The sequence below is a fragment of the Notolabrus celidotus genome, chromosome 14 (genome assembly GCF_009762535.1).
Source record: "Notolabrus celidotus isolate fNotCel1 chromosome 14, fNotCel1.pri, whole genome shotgun sequence".
Taxonomy (NCBI): domain Eukaryota; kingdom Metazoa; phylum Chordata; class Actinopteri; order Labriformes; family Labridae; genus Notolabrus; species Notolabrus celidotus.
Window position 1 is genome coordinate 12,760,820 of NC_048285.1, and position 19,762 is coordinate 12,780,581.

The following is a 19,762-nucleotide window of genomic DNA, read 5'->3' on the forward strand; positions in this document are numbered from 1 at the left end:
GTGTTTTTCTAGCAACAGACAGCTAATCAGCCAACTTGCCTGTACTTCCTTCAGCTCGTCATCTATTTTGGCTTTTCTCTCTTCAATCTTGGAGACTTCATGAGCCATCTTTCCTTTGATCTTTTCCATTTCTGTCTTCTGGTCACTGGCATTCTGGATAAACAAACCAATAGTGCGATGTTTATCCTAATGGTCTTAAAATACAGCCCTTAAAATCTTTCAAAAACCAAAACAGAATACATGAATAAGACATGCAATTTATTCCTTTGAACTTACATTCATCATGAAACCCAACATTTGATATTACAACTTTTTCAAAATGAAAATTCCTCCAGTTCTCCCCTTGTAGAGGAACTCAATTCAATATAGCATATATTTCTCTTATTCTTTCTCGAAATCTATTTTTCCTTCCTTTTCAACTGCCTCCTGATCTGAATGTTTCCACCTTCCCCAAAGCCTCTATCATTCCTACGCATACTTTGTTTCATATCTGAATCTCTTTGTCCCAGTCTTCCTCCTTTTCCCTCCCTGCTGCCTCCATCTCTACAGGAGACAAAGCCACTACGGCCCAAAGCGATGAGTCTAGTCATTAATTATCACTCTGCAAACTGACTCCACTGACAGTTTTTCCTTCTCCTGTTCTCTGTGTCTCCTCTCTTCCTCCATCTCACCCAAAAAGCAGATCCCCCACAGAGAGACATACAGAAGGATATCCTGACTAATGAACAGGGTTCAGCTTCCTTTTCCCTGCTTGCATCTATCCGTCCATCCTCATGACAGAGTCGCCGACTTGAAATGTAAACGCGGATATCAGGAGACAGAAAATACTGGAGGGAAATTCACTAAACAAACAAATGTGCATTCCTTCAAAAACTAAAATAAATAGTGTTTTCACAGCAGGGGAGCCACAGCCATGAGAAATCTGAAAAAATACAAGATAAGAAAAGGAAGTTTGAGAGAGGCAAACACAAGATAGCAAAGTGGAAGACTTAGTTAGAAGAGAAGAGAAGAGAAGAGAAGAGAAGAGAAGAGAAGAGAAGAGAAGAGAAGAGAAGAGAAGAGAAAAGAAGAGAAAAGAAGAGAAGGGAATAAGTGTAGCAGAGGACTGCAGTGAGAGTTGAGAGAAGGACAGCCACAACTTGGGGGAGACATGAAAACCCACAGGACCTTTGTCTGGCCTGCCACTGAGAGTCAAAGTTACCAACACTAACATACACACATTTACACACATGCATGCAAACAAGACACACACACACCTGCATGGAGGTGGTGATTTCCTGCAGGGCAGAATCTGCCTCCTGTTGTTTAGTCTTCAGCAGCGCACTCTGCTCTGCAGCCCTCCTCTTCAACTCATCCACTAAAGCTTTAGCTTCGTTCAGCTTAGACACACCGGCCTGCAGGAAAAAAGTTAAACAATGAAGAGAGACAAACACAATATGGCTACAACATATTACACAAAGGAAATATCTAATCTCAATGTTTTGGTCAGATTTCTTCCAAATACTTACACCCCTTTTTTCAGTCAGTATTTAGGGTGTGGTCATATGCTACAGAGAGCTTGAGCCTGTTTTCTTTTACCTACCTCATTCATGCAAACTATATGTTAGCTTCACATCAAACGTTAATCTTAACCAGCTTGGTAATTATCATACTTTAAGGATTTGAATCCATGCATCCAACACTTTGTGTGCATATGGACATTGCTTATAGTCAGTATTGTACCTGCAGATGCTTCTGTCTGGTAGTCAACTGGCTCTGTTTCCGGTTATATAATGCAGTGTAAACATGCAGAAAGGCCATGTACTGGCTGGGTGTTGCACCACGTTCTCTACATGACTCATGGACCATCAGGAACAAGCGGCACAGCTCTCCCTGGGCAGAACCTGCGGGGGAAAAAAAGGAAGAGGCTTCTGAGCACAAATTAGTGAAATAAAGGAGGTCAAATTCAGATCACAATCCCAGCCAAATAAATAGTGCTGAATAATTCACTTCCAAATGATCTCACTAAGAAAAGAGAGTTTTGTTTTTTGGGGAAAGATATATAAGGCCGCGTTTGTGATTACTGGAAAACATGGAGCAAAATGTCTGCAGAAGACATCCTCAGCAAAACAAAAAAACATGAATCGGTAAAATTACATCAACTTTATAATGGAAATATTTTATGATCAGTACACCAGCCATACAGTTGAAATGTCTTGTGTCTTATGTGAGTTGTTACCTGAATGAGTATAGACTTCTCATATCTGTACCCTACCTGAGCTATTCCCCTTTGTAGCCTTGTCTTTTTCATTCTCCTCTCCTCCTCCTTCTGTTTTTTCCAGCAGCAGCTCAGGGATCTGACAGGAGCGGGTTTAAACATCCCAGATGTAAAATTTTGAAACAAAGCATTGATGCACACATTGAATAAACTCTTCTTTCCTATAAGTCAAGTGTTGACAGTGAACTTAGCAAAAGACAAAATCAAAATCAATACTGAAACAAGAAGTTTGTCTTTTCAGTGTTTCTGGGTTGATGTAAATCTCAATGCTCAACACTCAAAATGTAAATAATGAAAAATACAAGTGTGAGCTCTGTGAACAACTTCTGATCTGTTATCTATTTTTGTTGTTTTCCTTCTTTTACCCCTATTGGTGCTCTACTCACCTTCTTCATGCTGCTTTCAGACCATCCTTCCATCCACTGGACAGAACATTTGCGGTAGAAAGCAGGGTTACTCTCACAGTTGAGGGTGAAGTTAGAGCTGGAGCAGTCCATGATCAGAACAATATGGAGGTTCTTCTGGATTCCTTAAAGGGTTAACACACACAACAAGATAAAAATTAGATAAAACTGATAAAAACAACAGAGGAAATGTGCCATCAATAGTCTTACTGTAGGAAAAGTAGTTGTAGAGTGGTCCAGTGAATCCATCCTGGGAAGCAGTATCTTTTAGAGGAGAGAGAAGAGGCTCCAGCTCTTCTGGCATGTATAGACCTGGTACTTCACCTAAATTGTGACAAAAGCAATAAAATAATCAGGGTTCCCTTAAATACTAGCATATCTGGGAAGAAACTAAATTACAGATATAAAGGCATGGACACATTCAAACTGCAACCTGTGATTGGTTTATAGGATTGTTAATACAAAAAAGTTATTCTTGTTGAATGTTGCAGCTCCTGTGCATGGCTCATCAGTTCATCAGTAGTGCACTACAAAACTTAGCTGCAATAGATATTTGATTAACACCCAAAAGATCTGATGCTCACAAAAAATATTGATTTGGTTTTATTACTTAACTTAATGAAAGGTTTGGCATTGTGCAAAATACACTTCTGACTGACAGTCTTGTCATCACCATAAGGTAGCAAAGCATGCAGAGGAGAGATTTACACCTCAGTTTGTAAACAGTTAGACATATGAGACATAACTTGTCTGTCTATTTACGGACGTTTATTGGTAAATTTAGTTACTTTCCACTTGTTTTTTAACATTGTGTTTATGAATCATGTTGACTGTGAAGATGGAAAGGAATCCAGACGCTCTCTTAATTTATGTTTTTGAATGTCGTCTTATTCCTGCTTCAGGTCATTGTGTCATTCTCTTGAGAAGCCGAAGACAACTTTTCACAATGTGGATGAATAAAGTTAAGTCTATTCAAATCTAAGATGTTATGCTATCAAGCTATGCAAAAATCTCCTGGCTCATGCTGCATTTTTACTTTGTAGACCTTTAACTGTTATCAGTTAGGTTCCAAGAAAGCAATGAATGAGTTTGATGTAAGGTCAGCTTTTTGCAACCTGACCTTAAAAAGGCAGGTGTGAAAATCTTTGCAAACAAAAACTAAAATCGAGACAAACAAACACACATGCACAATACACACCTGATGACAACAGACTGTTGACCATTTCTAAGAAAGCTGGGTGAACAAACTGATAGTCTTCCAACAGTAGAACCACCTGCTGGCCCTCCAGGCCTGCAAGCTGCATCACCTATACACACAGTACAGCGATTTAGATTATTCAAATGTACACATAGACGTCTGATACACACGTAAGACAGTCACATCACATGTAAACTAAAGTTCCAATGCAGTCTAACAATTTAGATTTGGAAAAAAAAAGTACTTTAAAAGTGCCAGTCAGAAGAAATGTAAGAAGCTTGCCAACACAAATCAATAATCTTTTAGTTCATTCTGCTAAAAGGGTTTCGCTTGGCATTATGTGAATAGATAAAATTGAAAATCCATGCTTACGGCCTTGAGATCATTGCTGAAGTGTTTCAGGGTATAACCACGAGAGATTTTAGGTGTGAACAATGTGTATCCGTGCATGTGAGACACCAGGCATGTGGCCGTGTGCCGACCCACGCCACTCCGGCCCGCCAGGAGCAGAGAGCCACCAGGTCGGCTTAACACCCGATCCACCCTGGACACAAAGTCACAGACTTCCCAGAACAGGAGGAGATCCAACTCCTTGTTATCGCGACTGTACAGCACTACTCCCTAGAGGAAGAGGAGGGGGGAACACACAGGTGAGAAGATCCCACACAGACATGGGGGCAGATACAAATGAAATGTGAATAGGAAACTAAACAACACAAACAAATGCATGAGATGTGGAAACAAAGCAGTTAAAGAGGCAGAAGTATTTCCATCCTTTGTTTACTGAGGTGAAGTTTAAGGGTTTACATACTGCAATATGAGTACAAATAATAGTCCTGCATTACATATTAAACTTAAGGGAAAAAAAGGTTTAATTAAACCTGTCAGAATATTATTATAATTATATATGTATACAAATGTTTATGTATTAGTTCATATTGAGTACAAAAAACCTAAACACACACATAACAACATACAAACATTCCTCTCCACGTACCTTCTGTATAACTTGTTTGAGGTCAGCAGAATCCAAGCAGCCCATTTGTTTACCATGAGGAGGCAGAGACTGGCCTGGAGCCATTACAGCCCCTTCAGAGGCACCCCATGTCACATAAAAACCATCTGCATACAAGGGAAGTATTTCAGAATGTTAGCAACACACCTGCAGGTACATTTAATAAACGACATACATTAGAGGCTGACTAGTGTAAATAAAAGAAAAAAGAATGAGAAGAAAACACAAACGCGATGCAAAGGCAGCACTTTTACAAAAATGTATATCGGTCAAAAAATATGTGGAAATGTGACAAATGTGTGCCTGAATGTTCAACTTGTGCACTAACTGAAGCCCACAAGTAGTATACCAGATGTTGCAGAGGATAGGCCAGGTGTTCGTTTTGCAGGGCATCTGCACTTACAGCAAAAACTATAAAGAGACATCACCCACTTTGGCCACCAAGTACCAGCCTTCAGCTCATGTTTTCTCACAGCTCAGATGTACAGGCAGATTGCTTATGGTTATATTCAACAGTCAAGGCAATGGCAATTGGTTGGTTGAGAAGGTATCATAGAAATGTAAAAAAAAAAATGGTATATCACTGGCAAGATACTGATCTGTCTGTCTGAGCAAACACTCTGGGATATCACAGTGTCATGTCTCTCAGTCACAGGGAGGCACAAAACTGTATGACACATGTACGCTCCTCCAATTGTGTTCAGTTTCAACTTTTGTGGAGGTGTTTCTTGGTATGACACTGTGGCTGGGAGCACACTTTGTATGTGATGGTGTGAGAAAAAGGATTTCTCCTTCAGGCCTCTGTCTCTAGTCGTTGCACCCCTCTGAGTTGAACCAGCCTCCTTTGCATGCTTATTCTATGCTGGCTTGCACTGTTGGAGATATTTGGCAATGGCTTGTTATTGCCAGCATTTGCAAAAGATTTGTAGTGTTGTGACGCAGACCTTTGCAAACAAGACTGAATGTGAATATTACAACTACAATGTGCACATTTGTATGTAAGGAGGGCAAGCAATCTGGACTATTGATCCATTTCTGTTTGTCATGAGGTGTCCTCCTGTACAGTGTGACTTACTCTAGAAAGGACTGAGTCACAATTCAGGAGTTGGCAGGGAAGTTTAGCGTTAATGTTAACAAAAGAGCCAATCAACTTTGTTTTATTTTAGAAGATTAGAGGTTTTCTTTATACCAGTCATGTTGTCTAGAGCATCAGAGCCCCAGTCTCCCCGGACAATGGAAGACAGGATGTTATCAAAGGTGTGAAGGTCTTTGGAGGAAACCAGCCGGTCCCTGAATAGCCTCCTGGCCTCGTATGCCACCACCTCCAACACGCTGTCTGTCACATTAGATTGAGCTAAAAGAAATAAATGAGACACACAGACAGACAGACACACACACACACACACACACACACACACACACACTTATTACCTAGCAGGATACTCAAAGATATGAATGCTTGCATCTGTACACAATATACTAGTTATTGACTCTTTATTAATCTGTTTTCTTACATGAGCCTTGGAACAATACTCAACTCAAAAACTGAAAAGATTGACACATTTCAGAAATGAATATGGAAAATGTCCTATGCTGGTTATCACCAACCAAATCCCAAGAACAATAGATATGTGATTGTATTCCCTCCCTTATCTGTCACACAAACATAGTACACACACTACTACTTAGGCCTGAACGTGAGCCAAAGGGCTTTTCATGGTGGCCTCAGATATGACAACAGCACCTCCAAGGATGAGTCTAAATTTACAAAACTCCCCCAAGAATCAGCAATGTGCTGCTAGCTAAAAAGAGAGCGCTACAGGGACAAGCCGGCATCAGAGTCTCTAAGGCCACTGGCTTCAACAGTATCTGTCACATTATATTGAAAGAGCTGAAGAAGAGAGCCAAACAGAGACATGGTTGTCTCTCCAGGGTCTTCCTGGTAAATTAAATTTTAAAAACACGAAGGAAAAGAAAACACGGACAGTGCCAAGTTGTCATGCTAAACATTTCAGTGCCTATGTATACCTTACCTAAAGCCCACTCCAGTGATAATTCTACCAGCAGCATCAGTGAAGATGTTATTTATGGTTATTTAGGACCAGTACTGATTCTAATTTATGTAAGATACAGAAAGGTATGAAACATATAACTTTTGTCATTTAATCCCTAACATATTTGTGACAAGCTTAAACTGGCGGGTGATTTAGACTAATTGAAGAGGTTAACAGTGCTTGCTACTAAATGGGTGGCAAAGAAAGACTGCAGGCCAATCAACAATGTAGAAGACTCAGGCCTAAGAGACGTCCTCAAGTTGGCATACTGAGACCAGTCATGCTTTTCTATTGCAGGGACAATTTCATGGATAGCTACAGAACCTGTAGGATGAACCATTGAAAATAATCAAATTTATTTTGGAATATCTGCACACCATATTGACACTGATGGGACATTTTGTACATGCACTTTTGATTATTTCTTAATGTATAACAGTGTCATCCTGTGAAAAAAGTAAATATAAACACTTATTTCACAAGGTGAGCACTCCGAAGCTGTCCCCTGCCTCCAAGCCTTGGTTTCAGGCCACAACTGTGTCAGTCAGCTGAGCCTCTCGTAATAGAAGACTCGTAATCTAAATTTCTTTGAAATTGCCCGCGTTATGAAAAAATTCATCCCCCGTACAGTGTGTGCCGATCGAGAAATGAGCTATCCAGACAACACTTGTTTTTTGTACCAGGCTGTAAACATGTTTATTTCTGCTGTACAGATCAGCATTTTTGAATTTTTGTGTATGTGGTTTCCGGTGCTTCTGGAGCCAGCCTCAAGCGGACACTCGATGAACTGCAGCTTTTAACACTTCCGCATTGCCTTGAATTCTCTCGGCCGGAGGTTGCTGCTTGGATTAATCACTGTTTTAGAAATGAATAAATAACCCCCAATTGCAATTTATTTCAAATATAGTAGAGCATTCTTGTCAAATTGAAAATAAATTAAACTTGGACATGATCCTGCTATTTCTGACTTTCTACTCTTAACCAGATATAAATCAAAAGTTGAGATATCAATTGTTCTTGATTTTTAGTTAAATGTTTTGGAAAATGTTTGCCTTTAATGGGTAGGACTAGGGATGCGTACCGACTTCCAGTAGTTTTATAGGTACTGACCGAATTCAGTCGGTACTACCGAGTACCAATTCAAGTAAAATCAAACGGTACCATGTTTCGGTACCTAAACACATCCTTGAGGGAGTGGAAGAGTAAGCGATTTTCCATAGTTTCGCCCTGTAATAAAGTTCAAGACTAATCGGGTGGACGTCTCTGCTCTCTGCATCTGCGCAGGAACGCACCAAATGGAGCCTGCAGCTGAAGGCGCACGCACTCACCGCGAGGCAGAGCTGCAGGAGGATTAAGTTGAGACGGACTCTCGCTCCGACTACCTGCCCTGTTTATAAACGTTCCTGTGTGCTTGAATGCCCAACAAGTAAGTTGTGTCTCAGGTTATTATAAAGAGACGGAGAACTGACTTTTCCCCATCCGCACGTGTGTTCATTGATAAACTCCCGAAAGAGCAATTAGACGCCACAAGCACGTGTCAGCTAATATATGTAATCACCTATATAATCCTGTTTCTGTTCATTTCATGTTAAATGAAATAAATATGTAAAATTTAAAAAAATTGATATTTTATTATTAAACAAATTAACATTTATTACCACATAAACACACAAAAGTACCAAAAATGGTACCGTTAACTACCTGAATTGATTCCCAGGTACCGGGTATCGGTACCGTATCAGTTCAAATGGGAAAGGTACCCATCCCTAGCTAGGACAGCTGAAGAGAGACAGGAAATGCAGGGAGCAGAGAGCTGGCAAGAAGCAGCAACAGCTCCCCTTGTTCTTGATTTTTAAGTGGATTCTTTTTTTTTCACATCAAGCAGATATGAAGCAAAATGATTGAGAACAAAATGTAAAATGTAGCAAAACAATTTGACCTCCCTTCAGCTTGGTTTTTGGTTTCTTTCAATTCCTTTGCTAAATTGCTACCTCTCACGAATGCAAAAAAAAGTATTCACTATCATGTGTGTTTTACCGTTTCTGTCTGTTTTGTGTGTCGAAGGTATGAGCAGCCAGATTTCGCAAAATGCAGCCTACTGTTGCCAAAAACTGCTTGAGTGAGCAGTGTGGGAGAACCAAAACAACAAATTTATGGATCGGTTAGACGGTTGAATGATGAGCTGCAACTCTAAAAATCCATAAAGCCAAGAAGAGCTGCAAATATGGGTGAATCTTCCTCTTCATGTTTATGACTTCAAGGATTTCCATCACATTGTTTAATTGCTTCTGCGTTGTCATTTGATATATAGCCACTGTCATTTCTTCACCGTGACCTCTTTAAATTAACATTTATGTTAGAAGTTGGCGTATTCACTATGATCATGAGAACGCTCAAAGGCAATACGGACATCAGCACAGCCACAGATTTAAGATAAAGAGAAGAGGTTTTTTACATACCATAAAGAAGGTGATCAGCAAGAAAGAAAAAGAGGAAAAAAAGAAGAGTGGATTAAAAAATGATGAGCATTGGAAAAGTAAAGTTTGTCTTCTGACATGACTAATTAAAATAAATGTTCTGAGTCGCTATCACAGCAGGGAACACATTGTCACAGGGTAGTAAGAGTGACAGGGGGAGAGAGATAAATGGACAGCAGAGTGAGAGGATAATAAAAAAGGAGGAGACAGAGAGAAAGTGAAGAAATGGAGGAGAAAGGAAGGAAAAAGACAGCAAAAATTAAGAAAAGGGTGAGGAGTGGAGACAGTCGGCTGAGATAGAAGAATTCTGATAAGATATTCAGCCATCTGGCCGTCTTCTCGATTTTGGCACCAAAATGACTAACTGAAAGTTCTAAATTATTGAGTTACTAAGTGGCAGTAAGATTATTTTATGTGAGGACTGTTAGGATTTAATATAAGAACAGGGAGCTGTTAAATGTCTCTCTGTGTTTTGTTTGCATGCAGCAATGCCTCTGAAAAAGTGGGTCAAAAAAAGAGTTGGTAATGGTCACCGGGTCTGATTCTCCCAGATTGCAACAGTAAAAAGGAGTCGTAAATGTGTTCAGACACATAAATATGGGTGACTTTTTGTGGGTGTTTGGATACCTGCAGTGAGGTCATATCGCAGAAGGCTGAGGACCCATTCTGTGAGGACACAGGGGGTAAACAGGTAGTGGCTGTGGTCATCCACTGTGAACTTGGCTTTCACCTGAGAGAAAAAAACATATGATGAATACATATATATGTAAATATGGGACACAATGAATCTGCAAATGATGATCTGCATTTGATATGAACTGACAATCTGAATTTACGTCACCAAAATCACCTACTCATTGCTTCATAAGTGTAGTTGGCATCAAACATGACCCAGATGCTCATCCTCTGGAGCAAAGTTCTATTCCAAATTAGAATTTGCCATATTTGGCTTCAGTTGCTGGTGCTAACTGTGCTAAATAGCTAACAGAATAATAACACAGCAACAGAACTTCATTCTGTTTTTTGAAAAAACCTCACATAGATATCAGTTCTGTAAAAGCTGAGGTAGTTCAGTCATCCAATGCAGTACGGTTGAAAACATCTGTCAATGGGACAGTTTTTTGTGACTTTGTCAAAAGGTTAAGAATCCAAACCTCAGTTGATCCTATATAAACTTAGTATAAACTGTTAAAAATCAAGGTTGCAATGAGTTCTGTGCGTCTAATACACTGTTCAACTCAGTGTAAAAATTGTTGATGTTCACCAGTCATCTTTTAAAGTAATTGGCCAGTCAGAACAAGCGATTTAATCAGCTTTCATCTCTAGTCTCTGCTGTTACTTCTACTGGAAAAGCAAAAATGACCTCCGAAAAAATCACTGCAGAGGATTCATTTTACAGTGTCACTAGCTACATTCTCATTCATCAGTTTGTAGAATCTGGCCAACATATGCAGAAGACTGCAACCAATTCTAAGGCAAGAATACATGCAAGTACTGGACATGTAGGCAATTCGAGCAGTGCTCTGAGAGCAAGACAGGGATTGAACATTATCATAATACCTGCTAAAGTTGTATTCTGCTTTACTGTGTGATACTGTAGATAAGAGCCACGACAACATGGGTTAACTATAGTTTTTAAATATTCATCAAAATATCTGGTGTTCTCTCCACAGCACTGAAAGGTACTCAATCAAAACAGGAGAATTCAAAGAAGTGCCAGGCATACAAGAGGCAGTGTTATTGTGTTGCAAATGGGTACAGCGATGTTGTCCTGGTCACATTTATGAGTCCCTGTTCAGCCTGCCCACATGCTTTTCCTCTGCTTGGGAACAACTCTGAATTCACTGAGGACATTACTCCACTTCCACTCACAGTCTCCAATGACCTGTGTATGCTTTCAGAATCTCAGCCAACACCACGTTGTTATGAACCGAAATGTGATAATGAATGAACACCCAGTCCAAGTCAATACCTGCTCATAAAGTTGCACAAGAGAGCCAGCCAGCTGGTGTGTTTTCCCTGTGCTGGCCCATGATGCCTGGCTGCCCAGGCTATGCTGGAGAACTGGCTGCAGGTAAGCTGCGTAGATAGTCTGCAGCTGCTCCCTGTCTGGATAGCTAGAGGAAGAGGCAAAGAAGCAGAGGAACAGATGGATGTTGGGAAATACAAACAGAGAGAATGGGGGTCAGAGTTGGAGGCAGACCAAAACAGAGAACAGGGGGGAGAGAGAGCTTGTATAAATACAATAGGCAATATGTGGATATAAAGTACTCCATACATACTCTATAGTGCAGATGCGAACTATGGAGGAGAAGCGGGACGTGAGCGAATGGCTCCCAACAGCACCCCCCGTCGACATAGAGGCCACCACCTGGATGTTTTCGAGACTTACCCACTCAAGATTTTCATCATAGAATCCCTTATAGGTCAAAACCTGGAGGGAAAAGAGAGAAGGGGAGGAGCAACAAGGGAGTTAGATTACAGTAACGCATTATAAGAGTGAAAGAAAAGTCTCTCTTATCCCTTAAGTTAGACCACGAGGTTGGAGCTGTACTTTATTTCTTACCCACTGATTTGTTTGCTCATTCTCAAGTCACTTAAAGTAGTGATTCATCTTTACCTGTTGCAGGAAGGCAGTGAGGTTACTTGTCCCCCATTTGTCAGGTTTTGGTAGGTTGATGTCTTTTAGGTAGAGCACCAGGTTCTCACAGTCTTTGGGTCTAAAGACTCGACCGGTGTTAGAGCTGAGCAACAGGCAGGTCTGACTGAGCTTCTGTAAGACGTGACGAGATGAGGTCTGGGCACTGCAATGAACAACGGCAACTTGGGTGGACCGTAGCCGAGAGAAGGCGAAGCGCAGGAGCATGCTGGATGGAAACGAATAGAAGACAAGAAAGGGTTAATTTTTTTAATCTGGTATCACAAGAAAGGGAGCAAGAACTTCAGTCAGGTAAACAAAGGCTGGCATTTTTATGCAGCTCATTTTTGTTCTGGATGTTTCAGAATTTCAGATAAGTTAAGGAGAGGCCACTTGAGTTGTAGGGAACAATGTTAGTCAGTACAAAACCAAAGCAAAGAAGACATTTCGTGAGGGTGCAAACAGACTAATTGGAAAGTAAATGATGCACACTCATTTGAATCTACGCTCCTTCCAGTGTATGTGTGTGTAAATAAATGAGATGGTCTTTTATCAGAAGGCTAAGCTGACAAACCCAATACCTCACTGGCACAGTGACCTTTGAGGCAGAGAGAGCCAAGACAAGAGGAAGAGAAAAGGAGACACTGAGTGAGACTCAACCGGAGTGTAAAAGACAAACTGAGTGACCCTTGTACTTCAAACCTCTGAGGAGGGAGTAATTACTTTTGAGGCCTCTCTGAAACGCCATACACAAGTGTAAGATGCACACAGATCTTATTCCTATTCCAGCGTGTCAGTGCTTTTACAAGAAAGGTTGAGTGTTGAAGAAAAGAAGCTCTAAAATCAGAGCTGATTGTGTCATTTTGAGTGTCCACATTTGAGTACCCCTGCCTCAAAAACCGGAGCACTCTTCATCAATAACCCTTATCCTTTTTTTTTTAATACAAGAAGACCAATCTAAGGTTTCCCTGAACAGTGCCTGCTTAATATGTACTATCACTGCTATTTGATACAAGATACAAAACAATAACAGCATTAAAAATATATATTTGTCTTTGGATCCAGATTTTGTGTCTGCATTCAATTCTGTGTGTTGTTTCTATACAGCTCTTCACATACAAATTTTCAAGTGTGTTTGCAAATGCCTCTTCTTTATATAGTTACTCTTATGTTTATGCTCAGTGTGAGCTTGCGACTCTGAATGTGTGCGATTTACCCCTTTCCACATCCCTCTGGTCCAACCACCATGAAGGGCTGCCTGTGCTGAGCGGTGAGCCATGGGGAGAAGCAGTGCAGACCCCTCTGCATGTCTGGGGTCTCAATAACTGGAAGGGTTTGTATATGAGAGAGCTGTTCCAGTGTGAGACCCTCAGGACGCAGGAATGTATAAGCTGCTAGCTGGCTGCTGTCAGAGTCATAGTAGGTATCCAGAGGTTTTTTGGGGTCAGGGGGGCTTTCCCTGGCCCAGCTCAGCAACTATGGAAGCAGAAAGAAACAAGAGCACCATCTCTCAATTCGGTGGCATTATATAAGTTTCACATCAGGTGTTTATCCTCCACTAGTACCTGACAGATGGCTCATGCTCATAATTATTTTTACAGTTACAGCTGTGAAGACTTGAGTAAAATAAATAAACGGGGTCCTCACCTCTTTTGCAAACTCCTGACGTGTTTTGAGGTTGAGGTTTCCTCCCAGGCCTCTTAGAAGACCTACAATAAATTGACCCCTCTCTGCCACAGTGTTAAGATGTGACAGGCCATTGAACACTGTACCCACCAGACTGGTCTCCACCACAAAGTCGTTCTGAAGAAAGGAGAGAAAAAGAAGAGGGGGTGGACTAAATAGATCAACAAAGATCTTGGAACAAATTGCACAAACACAGGATAAACTGTTACTGTACTAAAGAGGATTTGATAGCCGGATGTATCCATTAAGCCTGCACTTATGTGAACTACTATGCAATTAAAATGTCATCAGTCCATTATATTGAGCACCAGTCAGTGTATGTGGAGGTTTATATAGGTCTTATATTTTAATGTGCTGACATACACAGAGACTGTTGCTGAAACATTTTGTGGGATGAATGCATAATTAAAACATTGAGTTCAAAATGGGCTAAATAAATGTTAAGAGTGTGACACTTGAGCTTATATATGCTTTTTGAAATAGCACAGGGCCAAGGTTACCAGTTTGAGGACCCAATCCAGAGCTCGTTGAAAGTAGTCTCCCAGCCAGTTTTCTAAGTTACTGCGACACTCCTCTGGCTGAGCACTCAACCATGACTTCACCAAAGCACCAACATCAATGTCCTCATCACTAAAGAGTAGAGCATGAAAGGGACAACAAATAAGTGAGACAGGCTAGCTGAGAAAGTAAGACTTGAGTTGCTTTTAATCAGTTAAATAAAGTCATATGCTTATATTTGTAGGCTGACAAACCTGAGAAAAATCATGCCCATGCGGGATATAGTGGCTGGTGAGGCACAGCTAAGGTCATGAGTCTCAAACAGGAAGTTGACATTAGGTCCAAACTGGATGCGCTCTCCACTCGGCATTGTTAACAGACGATTATCATCCAGCACAGAGTTCAGACTCTCAATCCACTCTGGGTCGATGTCACCGTCACACACAATCCAAGAGCTCACCTCTAGATGACACACAAATTAAGAATACATGAAGATCATACAGTGCAGGGTAGAAATAATTCAGACCACTTTAAACAACTGTGCCCAATGTGAGAATCTTTCCTGGTCATGTAATCTACATCCCTGTTTTCAAAAGACTAGGCACACGCATGATATATTCCTTATCATCATCCACCTATAGATGGTGCTCTTCTCTTACCCTGTGGTTCTCTGACCACACTCCTGGCACTATGTGTGAGGACACCATCAGCCCATTCTCTGGTGTCCATGTCTATATGTCCCAGCAGCTGTTGTCTTGGCATGGCCTTCGGATTCATTGTGTACTGCTTTACCTGGAGGGGAAAAAAAACACCATCGATTATACTCCTTTGCAAAATGATATAGTAACTGTAGCCTTACACAACATAAAAGTGCAGTCCATCTAGGATCTTTTGTGCTCAATAACAACTTCAGGCAGCCAGTTAGCCTCTTACTCACCACTTTGCCTGTCTTGCTGAGAGCAGCTCTTAGCATCCTCCACAGAGTGGACTTCCCTGCTCCGCTAGGCCCTACTATGACTACTCCCATGCGTTGTCTCAGCTGTTCATTCAACTCCAATGCTTTCTTCAACTACCCAGATATAAAAAAAAACAACAATTAATAAGATTAGAATACTTTTTAACCAATTTTCAAGCAAATGCCTTTGTGTTCATATCAAAGACTTTTTGTGATACTGAGCAAAGCCAAACAGTGGATAAACACCAGCTTCATGGGACATGGGAATACACACCTGGCTGGGTATGAGTTCATGTCGTGCTTCCTTGTAGACTTGTTCCAGTGCATGCATTAGTATCTGGTCCTCCACATCAGTGAAATCAACTCCAGAGAAAACATCTCTGACTAGAGCATCAAACCGGGAACTGTCGGCAAATGTCAGCTTGGACATGGTGTTCAGTCTCAAAGCCTGCACCACCAAACTGCTCTCCTGAACTGCAGGTACATGAAAAAGGTTTTTTTTTTTCATTTCAATTTCCATAGAACAGACATGAGTGGGAAACAGCACATTATTATGGAAATTATCAAAGATATTACATCAAAATAAGTTGATCAATTGAATGTTCTCTGTGCGTAAAGTGAAAAAAACAAAAAAAGGCTGAAAATACTCGATCTCTATTGCTTTGCTTTACACATTCCCCCTGTTAAAAAAAGTGCTAATTACCGAACCCTATCATGATTTCAGACCTATCAATAAATTTTTTCTCTGTCCCAAAGATGCAAGCCTTCCCTGCAGACACAAATGTGGTGGTGTTTTTCATAGCACGTAGGAACACTCGGGCTGACAACAAACAGAGGCAAACACAAGAAAACCTTGGGGACTCAATTGCCAAGTCAGGAGTTGCATGTAGTGAGTACATGTGCATCTGTATGTCTGTGTGCCTGCTGGACAAATGAAGGGCAAGCTGTTGGACGGAAGGATTGACAAAAAGAGACAGAAACAGCCTTGAGTAATGGCAGAGGGGGAAATGAAGACAGTGATAACAGGGGAAAGTATTGAAAAGCAACAACATGAAGGGGGGATTCAGGGAGACAGAGGGCAGCGAGTGAGAACAAGTGGGACGAGAGCAGCATCGACAGGCAGGTATTAGAGAGAGCGCTAACAAGAGGTCAGGAAGAGGGGGAAGGAGGTGGGGAGGGGGTACAGAAGAGGTAAACAACAGAACTCTGGCAAATTGTTTGGGAACAAGAAAATAGAGAAGGACAAAAGTACAGACAAGCCCATGGGAAGAAAAGTTTTAAAGTGGAGCATTTGGGCGAAATGTCAATTGACGGCGTGCCTGTATTAGAGGATTTAGAGGGCAAGGACTACAGTGGGTGCTTAGAGAAAGTCCTGGTCAATAGAGCATCTTGATGTTCGAGTGCACTCATGCATAGTGTTTCTCAAACTGCCTTCAAGGGATAACCACACATAGAGACACAGATTATCAAAACATTTTGTTGTGTGACCCTGTTGGGTACAGGATAAGCATCTCCAAACCTGCCGAATTTTCTCTCCAACCTTATCCTCTAATCCTTTCATCGACTCTGCAGCTTTCTATCTCTCAGGTTCAAAAGCTTACTATCCCTGCGATAGTTTCAGCACTTCTCAGGGGACACACTTTGGGGTCACTTTGACAAATTGACCAAAGAGTTTCCACAGTTTGTGAAAGAAAAAAAGAAGAAAATGGAACACTGTATTGTCAGTTGTTCCAGTTAATCATTAGCTGTTGAATGATGAAGACATTTAAATGTTTATTAACGTCAAAGAGCTCTTGTCCCTCTGCAGCATGTTATTTCTATGACACTAAAGTAACACTACAGTAAGTATTTTGCTTTTATGGCAGATTTATTCCTGACAAGACAGAAAATCAGGTGTGAAGATACATTCTAATTGAAGAAATAATTTGGTTTCTGAACCACTGAGCTGAAAGTTCAGAGATTTCAACAACAGAATGAGAAGGCAATCAGAAATGACTTCTTATTAAGTTATTTCTAAAACTGTAACTATACTGCCACTGAGCCTTCTGGGAGCATTGTGAAACTAAATTCACTTCAAGCATTCAGCTATTAACATATAAATTAGCTGTATTTGAATGCTTGTGCATTTCAAACTGTGTTATGAAGAATCAGCCTTATGTTGGCTGTAATCACTACAAGCAAATTTGGACTTCAGATAAATGCTTGAGGCCTGTCTGTAGATTTTAACCATGAATTATGGAACAAGAACTCAGTTCCTCTCAGGCAATGAAATAGAAAATATTTGGGTCTCACTCACCAACGGATTCATCATTCAATAGCTGTTTGTAAAAGTAGGTTCTAATTATTGGTGCAAGTATGTTTTATTCTTTTCAACATATACCATTTTATGAATTGTAGACTAATCTTGTACATTAGTTAAATATCTAATATTTCAACCGTGTAGGTCTACATACCTGACCAATAAAGCTGATTCTGATTTAGTTTTAGAAGTTCTTTTTCTAGTGCTTAGTTTATGCCCATAATTCAACATTTTGCCATTTAGACCAACAGTTCAATCGTGTATCTTTAATTGTTTTTTTTCATAATTTCAAAAATAAAGGTGCCAAATTAAGGAAAACCCAATTTCCAATAATTTTGCATTGTCATATCAGCACTCAAACTGGAGTGTTCTTCGATTTTGTTGTAAGCTAAGAACAAATACCAGTTTAGAAAACTTTGGTGAATGTCAGAATCTTCTTAAAATCTGCACACCAGCAACAGTATATGTGTATGATTGCCAATAAGTAACAAGGGATAGTTGTAAAGACGTGCCAACTGGCAACCAGCATGCATGTGTGTTCAAAATACAAAGGATACCCCTCCCTTTGGCTCTCTACCAACATTGCTTGTTCATTGTATGAGTCTATGTCACAGACTTAATATGAACAAAAGCCTAGTTTGTAATACGTTTCTTTTTAATTACAAACATCAGTTTTAGCGTTAGTCTAGTTTAGTTTAGTTTATTCAATCTAGCCCTGTTTCAGCCATCATTTTCAGGTCTCATCTTCACAAAATCTTGTTATCAAGCGACACCAGCATATCAAAGTTTTGTATTGCATGATGAGAATAATAGCCTGCTCCTATACAGCCCATAATGGCTTGTGATTGTACATTCTGACAACAAACAAATCCTCTTGCTCTGCTCTAGTCAAATTTTCAAATACTTTGTCTAGGGGCTCTGTTTTATGTCCCCTCGTAAAAGCTTTTGGAAGCTTATCTGGGGTCTCTTTTTTCATGTGTCTTTATCTTTCAGCTGTTTATTTGTTGGATTGTTATGTGTTTTTTTGACATATGAAATAAACCAAACCGCCATATGCGTTTTGCTGTGCAGTTTTGTTCTCCAACAAAAGTTATGGCACCGTGTGCTTTTAGCAGCAATAAATATGACTAGAGGTCACGGCCAAAGAAGCACCCACCCACTCTCTGAAAACTTTCTGGTCACGCTCCACTATTGGAAAAGTAAAAATGCCTCACAGAAATATGGTACGGCAAAATACAAAAATAGCCAGAGGGGTTCTTACTCTTGTCCTTGTCATGACTCCTCCTCTGCTGCTGAAGAAGACTTCCACTGGCCTTCAGTACTGTCTTCAGAGCACGCAAACCCCAGTCATAGTGCTGCTGGGGGGTCAACAGCTCCCTGGACACACAAATAAAGGAGCATTTTCACACATACCCACTCACTCTGAATTGACTGTAGAGCTGGTTGTAGTGCTAATGGATGGTAGGTAAAGGATAAGTCATCCTCAAAATCAATGCAAGCAATAGACTATGGTTGTATGAGCAATTTCAAATAAACTCAACAGCAGAAGTATGACTCAGTTTGGAAGCTAAAACAACACTCAGTGAACCACATGGACAGGAAAACCAGATCAGTGACACAGTTACATACTGCATAATAAGCAGAGTAGTGCTAAGTTTAAAGACAGTGTAAATGATCACATATAATACTACTTCCTCAAACTTCAACACACCTAGACAGGTTGAAGATTGCAACTAGTTTGCTGCCCAATATTTCTCCTTTTTTGAAGCCCTCAGAGTAGAGGATGACCTCCGCAATGAGCTCATTGTCGGGCCTGCTCATGGCAACCGGCCTGAACAGCTGCTTTAGGTTGTCTGGAAGCTTCTGTCTGCCTCCATAGCCTTTTCCTGCTGGGTTCAATGTGATAAAAATCCCAGAGTTTGGATCCAATTCCACCTGGAGGATGATAAGAATATTAAGTTATTCTCAATATTGTGTTTTTTATATAAAAAAAAAGTAGTCAGACTGAAAACTGGATGATTAATGACACAGCCAAATACTTCAAAATGGATTTTAAAAAATAGCTGATTAATTTACTGACGGATTGATTTGGTAAGGTAGGCAATTTATATTGGATTCACTTTTTTTTGAGTTTCTCTTCACCTGATGGCAATCCATAAATCAAATTCTCTGAAACTAAATCAGTGTAGGTTGTCATCACAGGACTGTGAAATATTTGAAATGACTGGACTTGCTGATGGACGGATGATTGGATGGCCTACCTCCCTGTATATCTGTCGGC

At 40.4% G+C, this 19,762-nt stretch overlaps 1 protein-coding gene across 6 annotated transcripts in view; it reads right to left on the reverse strand.

Annotated features, from left to right (window-relative positions):
* Positions 1–19,762, reverse strand: part of LOC117825947 (cytoplasmic dynein 2 heavy chain 1) — a 140,373-nt gene that overhangs the window by 98,104 nt on the left and 22,507 nt on the right. For all 6 annotated transcript variants that reach the window (XM_034701947.1, XM_034701945.1, XM_034701944.1 and 3 more), the window contains 23 exons: positions 19,193–19,416; positions 18,743–18,858; positions 15,457–15,656; positions 15,165–15,296; positions 14,887–15,019; positions 14,482–14,689; positions 14,230–14,359; positions 13,691–13,846; positions 13,260–13,519; positions 12,026–12,272; positions 11,688–11,839; positions 11,378–11,522; positions 10,033–10,135; positions 6,064–6,228; positions 4,857–4,981; positions 4,232–4,480; positions 3,860–3,968; positions 2,872–2,985; positions 2,644–2,786; positions 2,255–2,336; positions 1,723–1,883; positions 1,257–1,394; positions 40–153 (listed from right to left, as the gene is read on the reverse strand). In XM_034701947.1, coding sequence (XP_034557838.1) covers positions 40–153; positions 1,257–1,394; positions 1,723–1,883; positions 2,255–2,336; positions 2,644–2,786; positions 2,872–2,985; positions 3,860–3,968; positions 4,232–4,480; positions 4,857–4,981; positions 6,064–6,228; positions 10,033–10,135; positions 11,378–11,522; positions 11,688–11,839; positions 12,026–12,272; positions 13,260–13,519; positions 13,691–13,846; positions 14,230–14,359; positions 14,482–14,689; positions 14,887–15,019; positions 15,165–15,296; positions 15,457–15,656; positions 18,743–18,858; positions 19,193–19,416 — 3,606 coding nt within the window. The remainder of the gene's footprint in view (positions 1–39; positions 154–1,256; positions 1,395–1,722; positions 1,884–2,254; positions 2,337–2,643; positions 2,787–2,871; positions 2,986–3,859; positions 3,969–4,231; positions 4,481–4,856; positions 4,982–6,063; positions 6,229–10,032; positions 10,136–11,377; positions 11,523–11,687; positions 11,840–12,025; positions 12,273–13,259; positions 13,520–13,690; positions 13,847–14,229; positions 14,360–14,481; positions 14,690–14,886; positions 15,020–15,164; positions 15,297–15,456; positions 15,657–18,742; positions 18,859–19,192; positions 19,417–19,762) is intronic.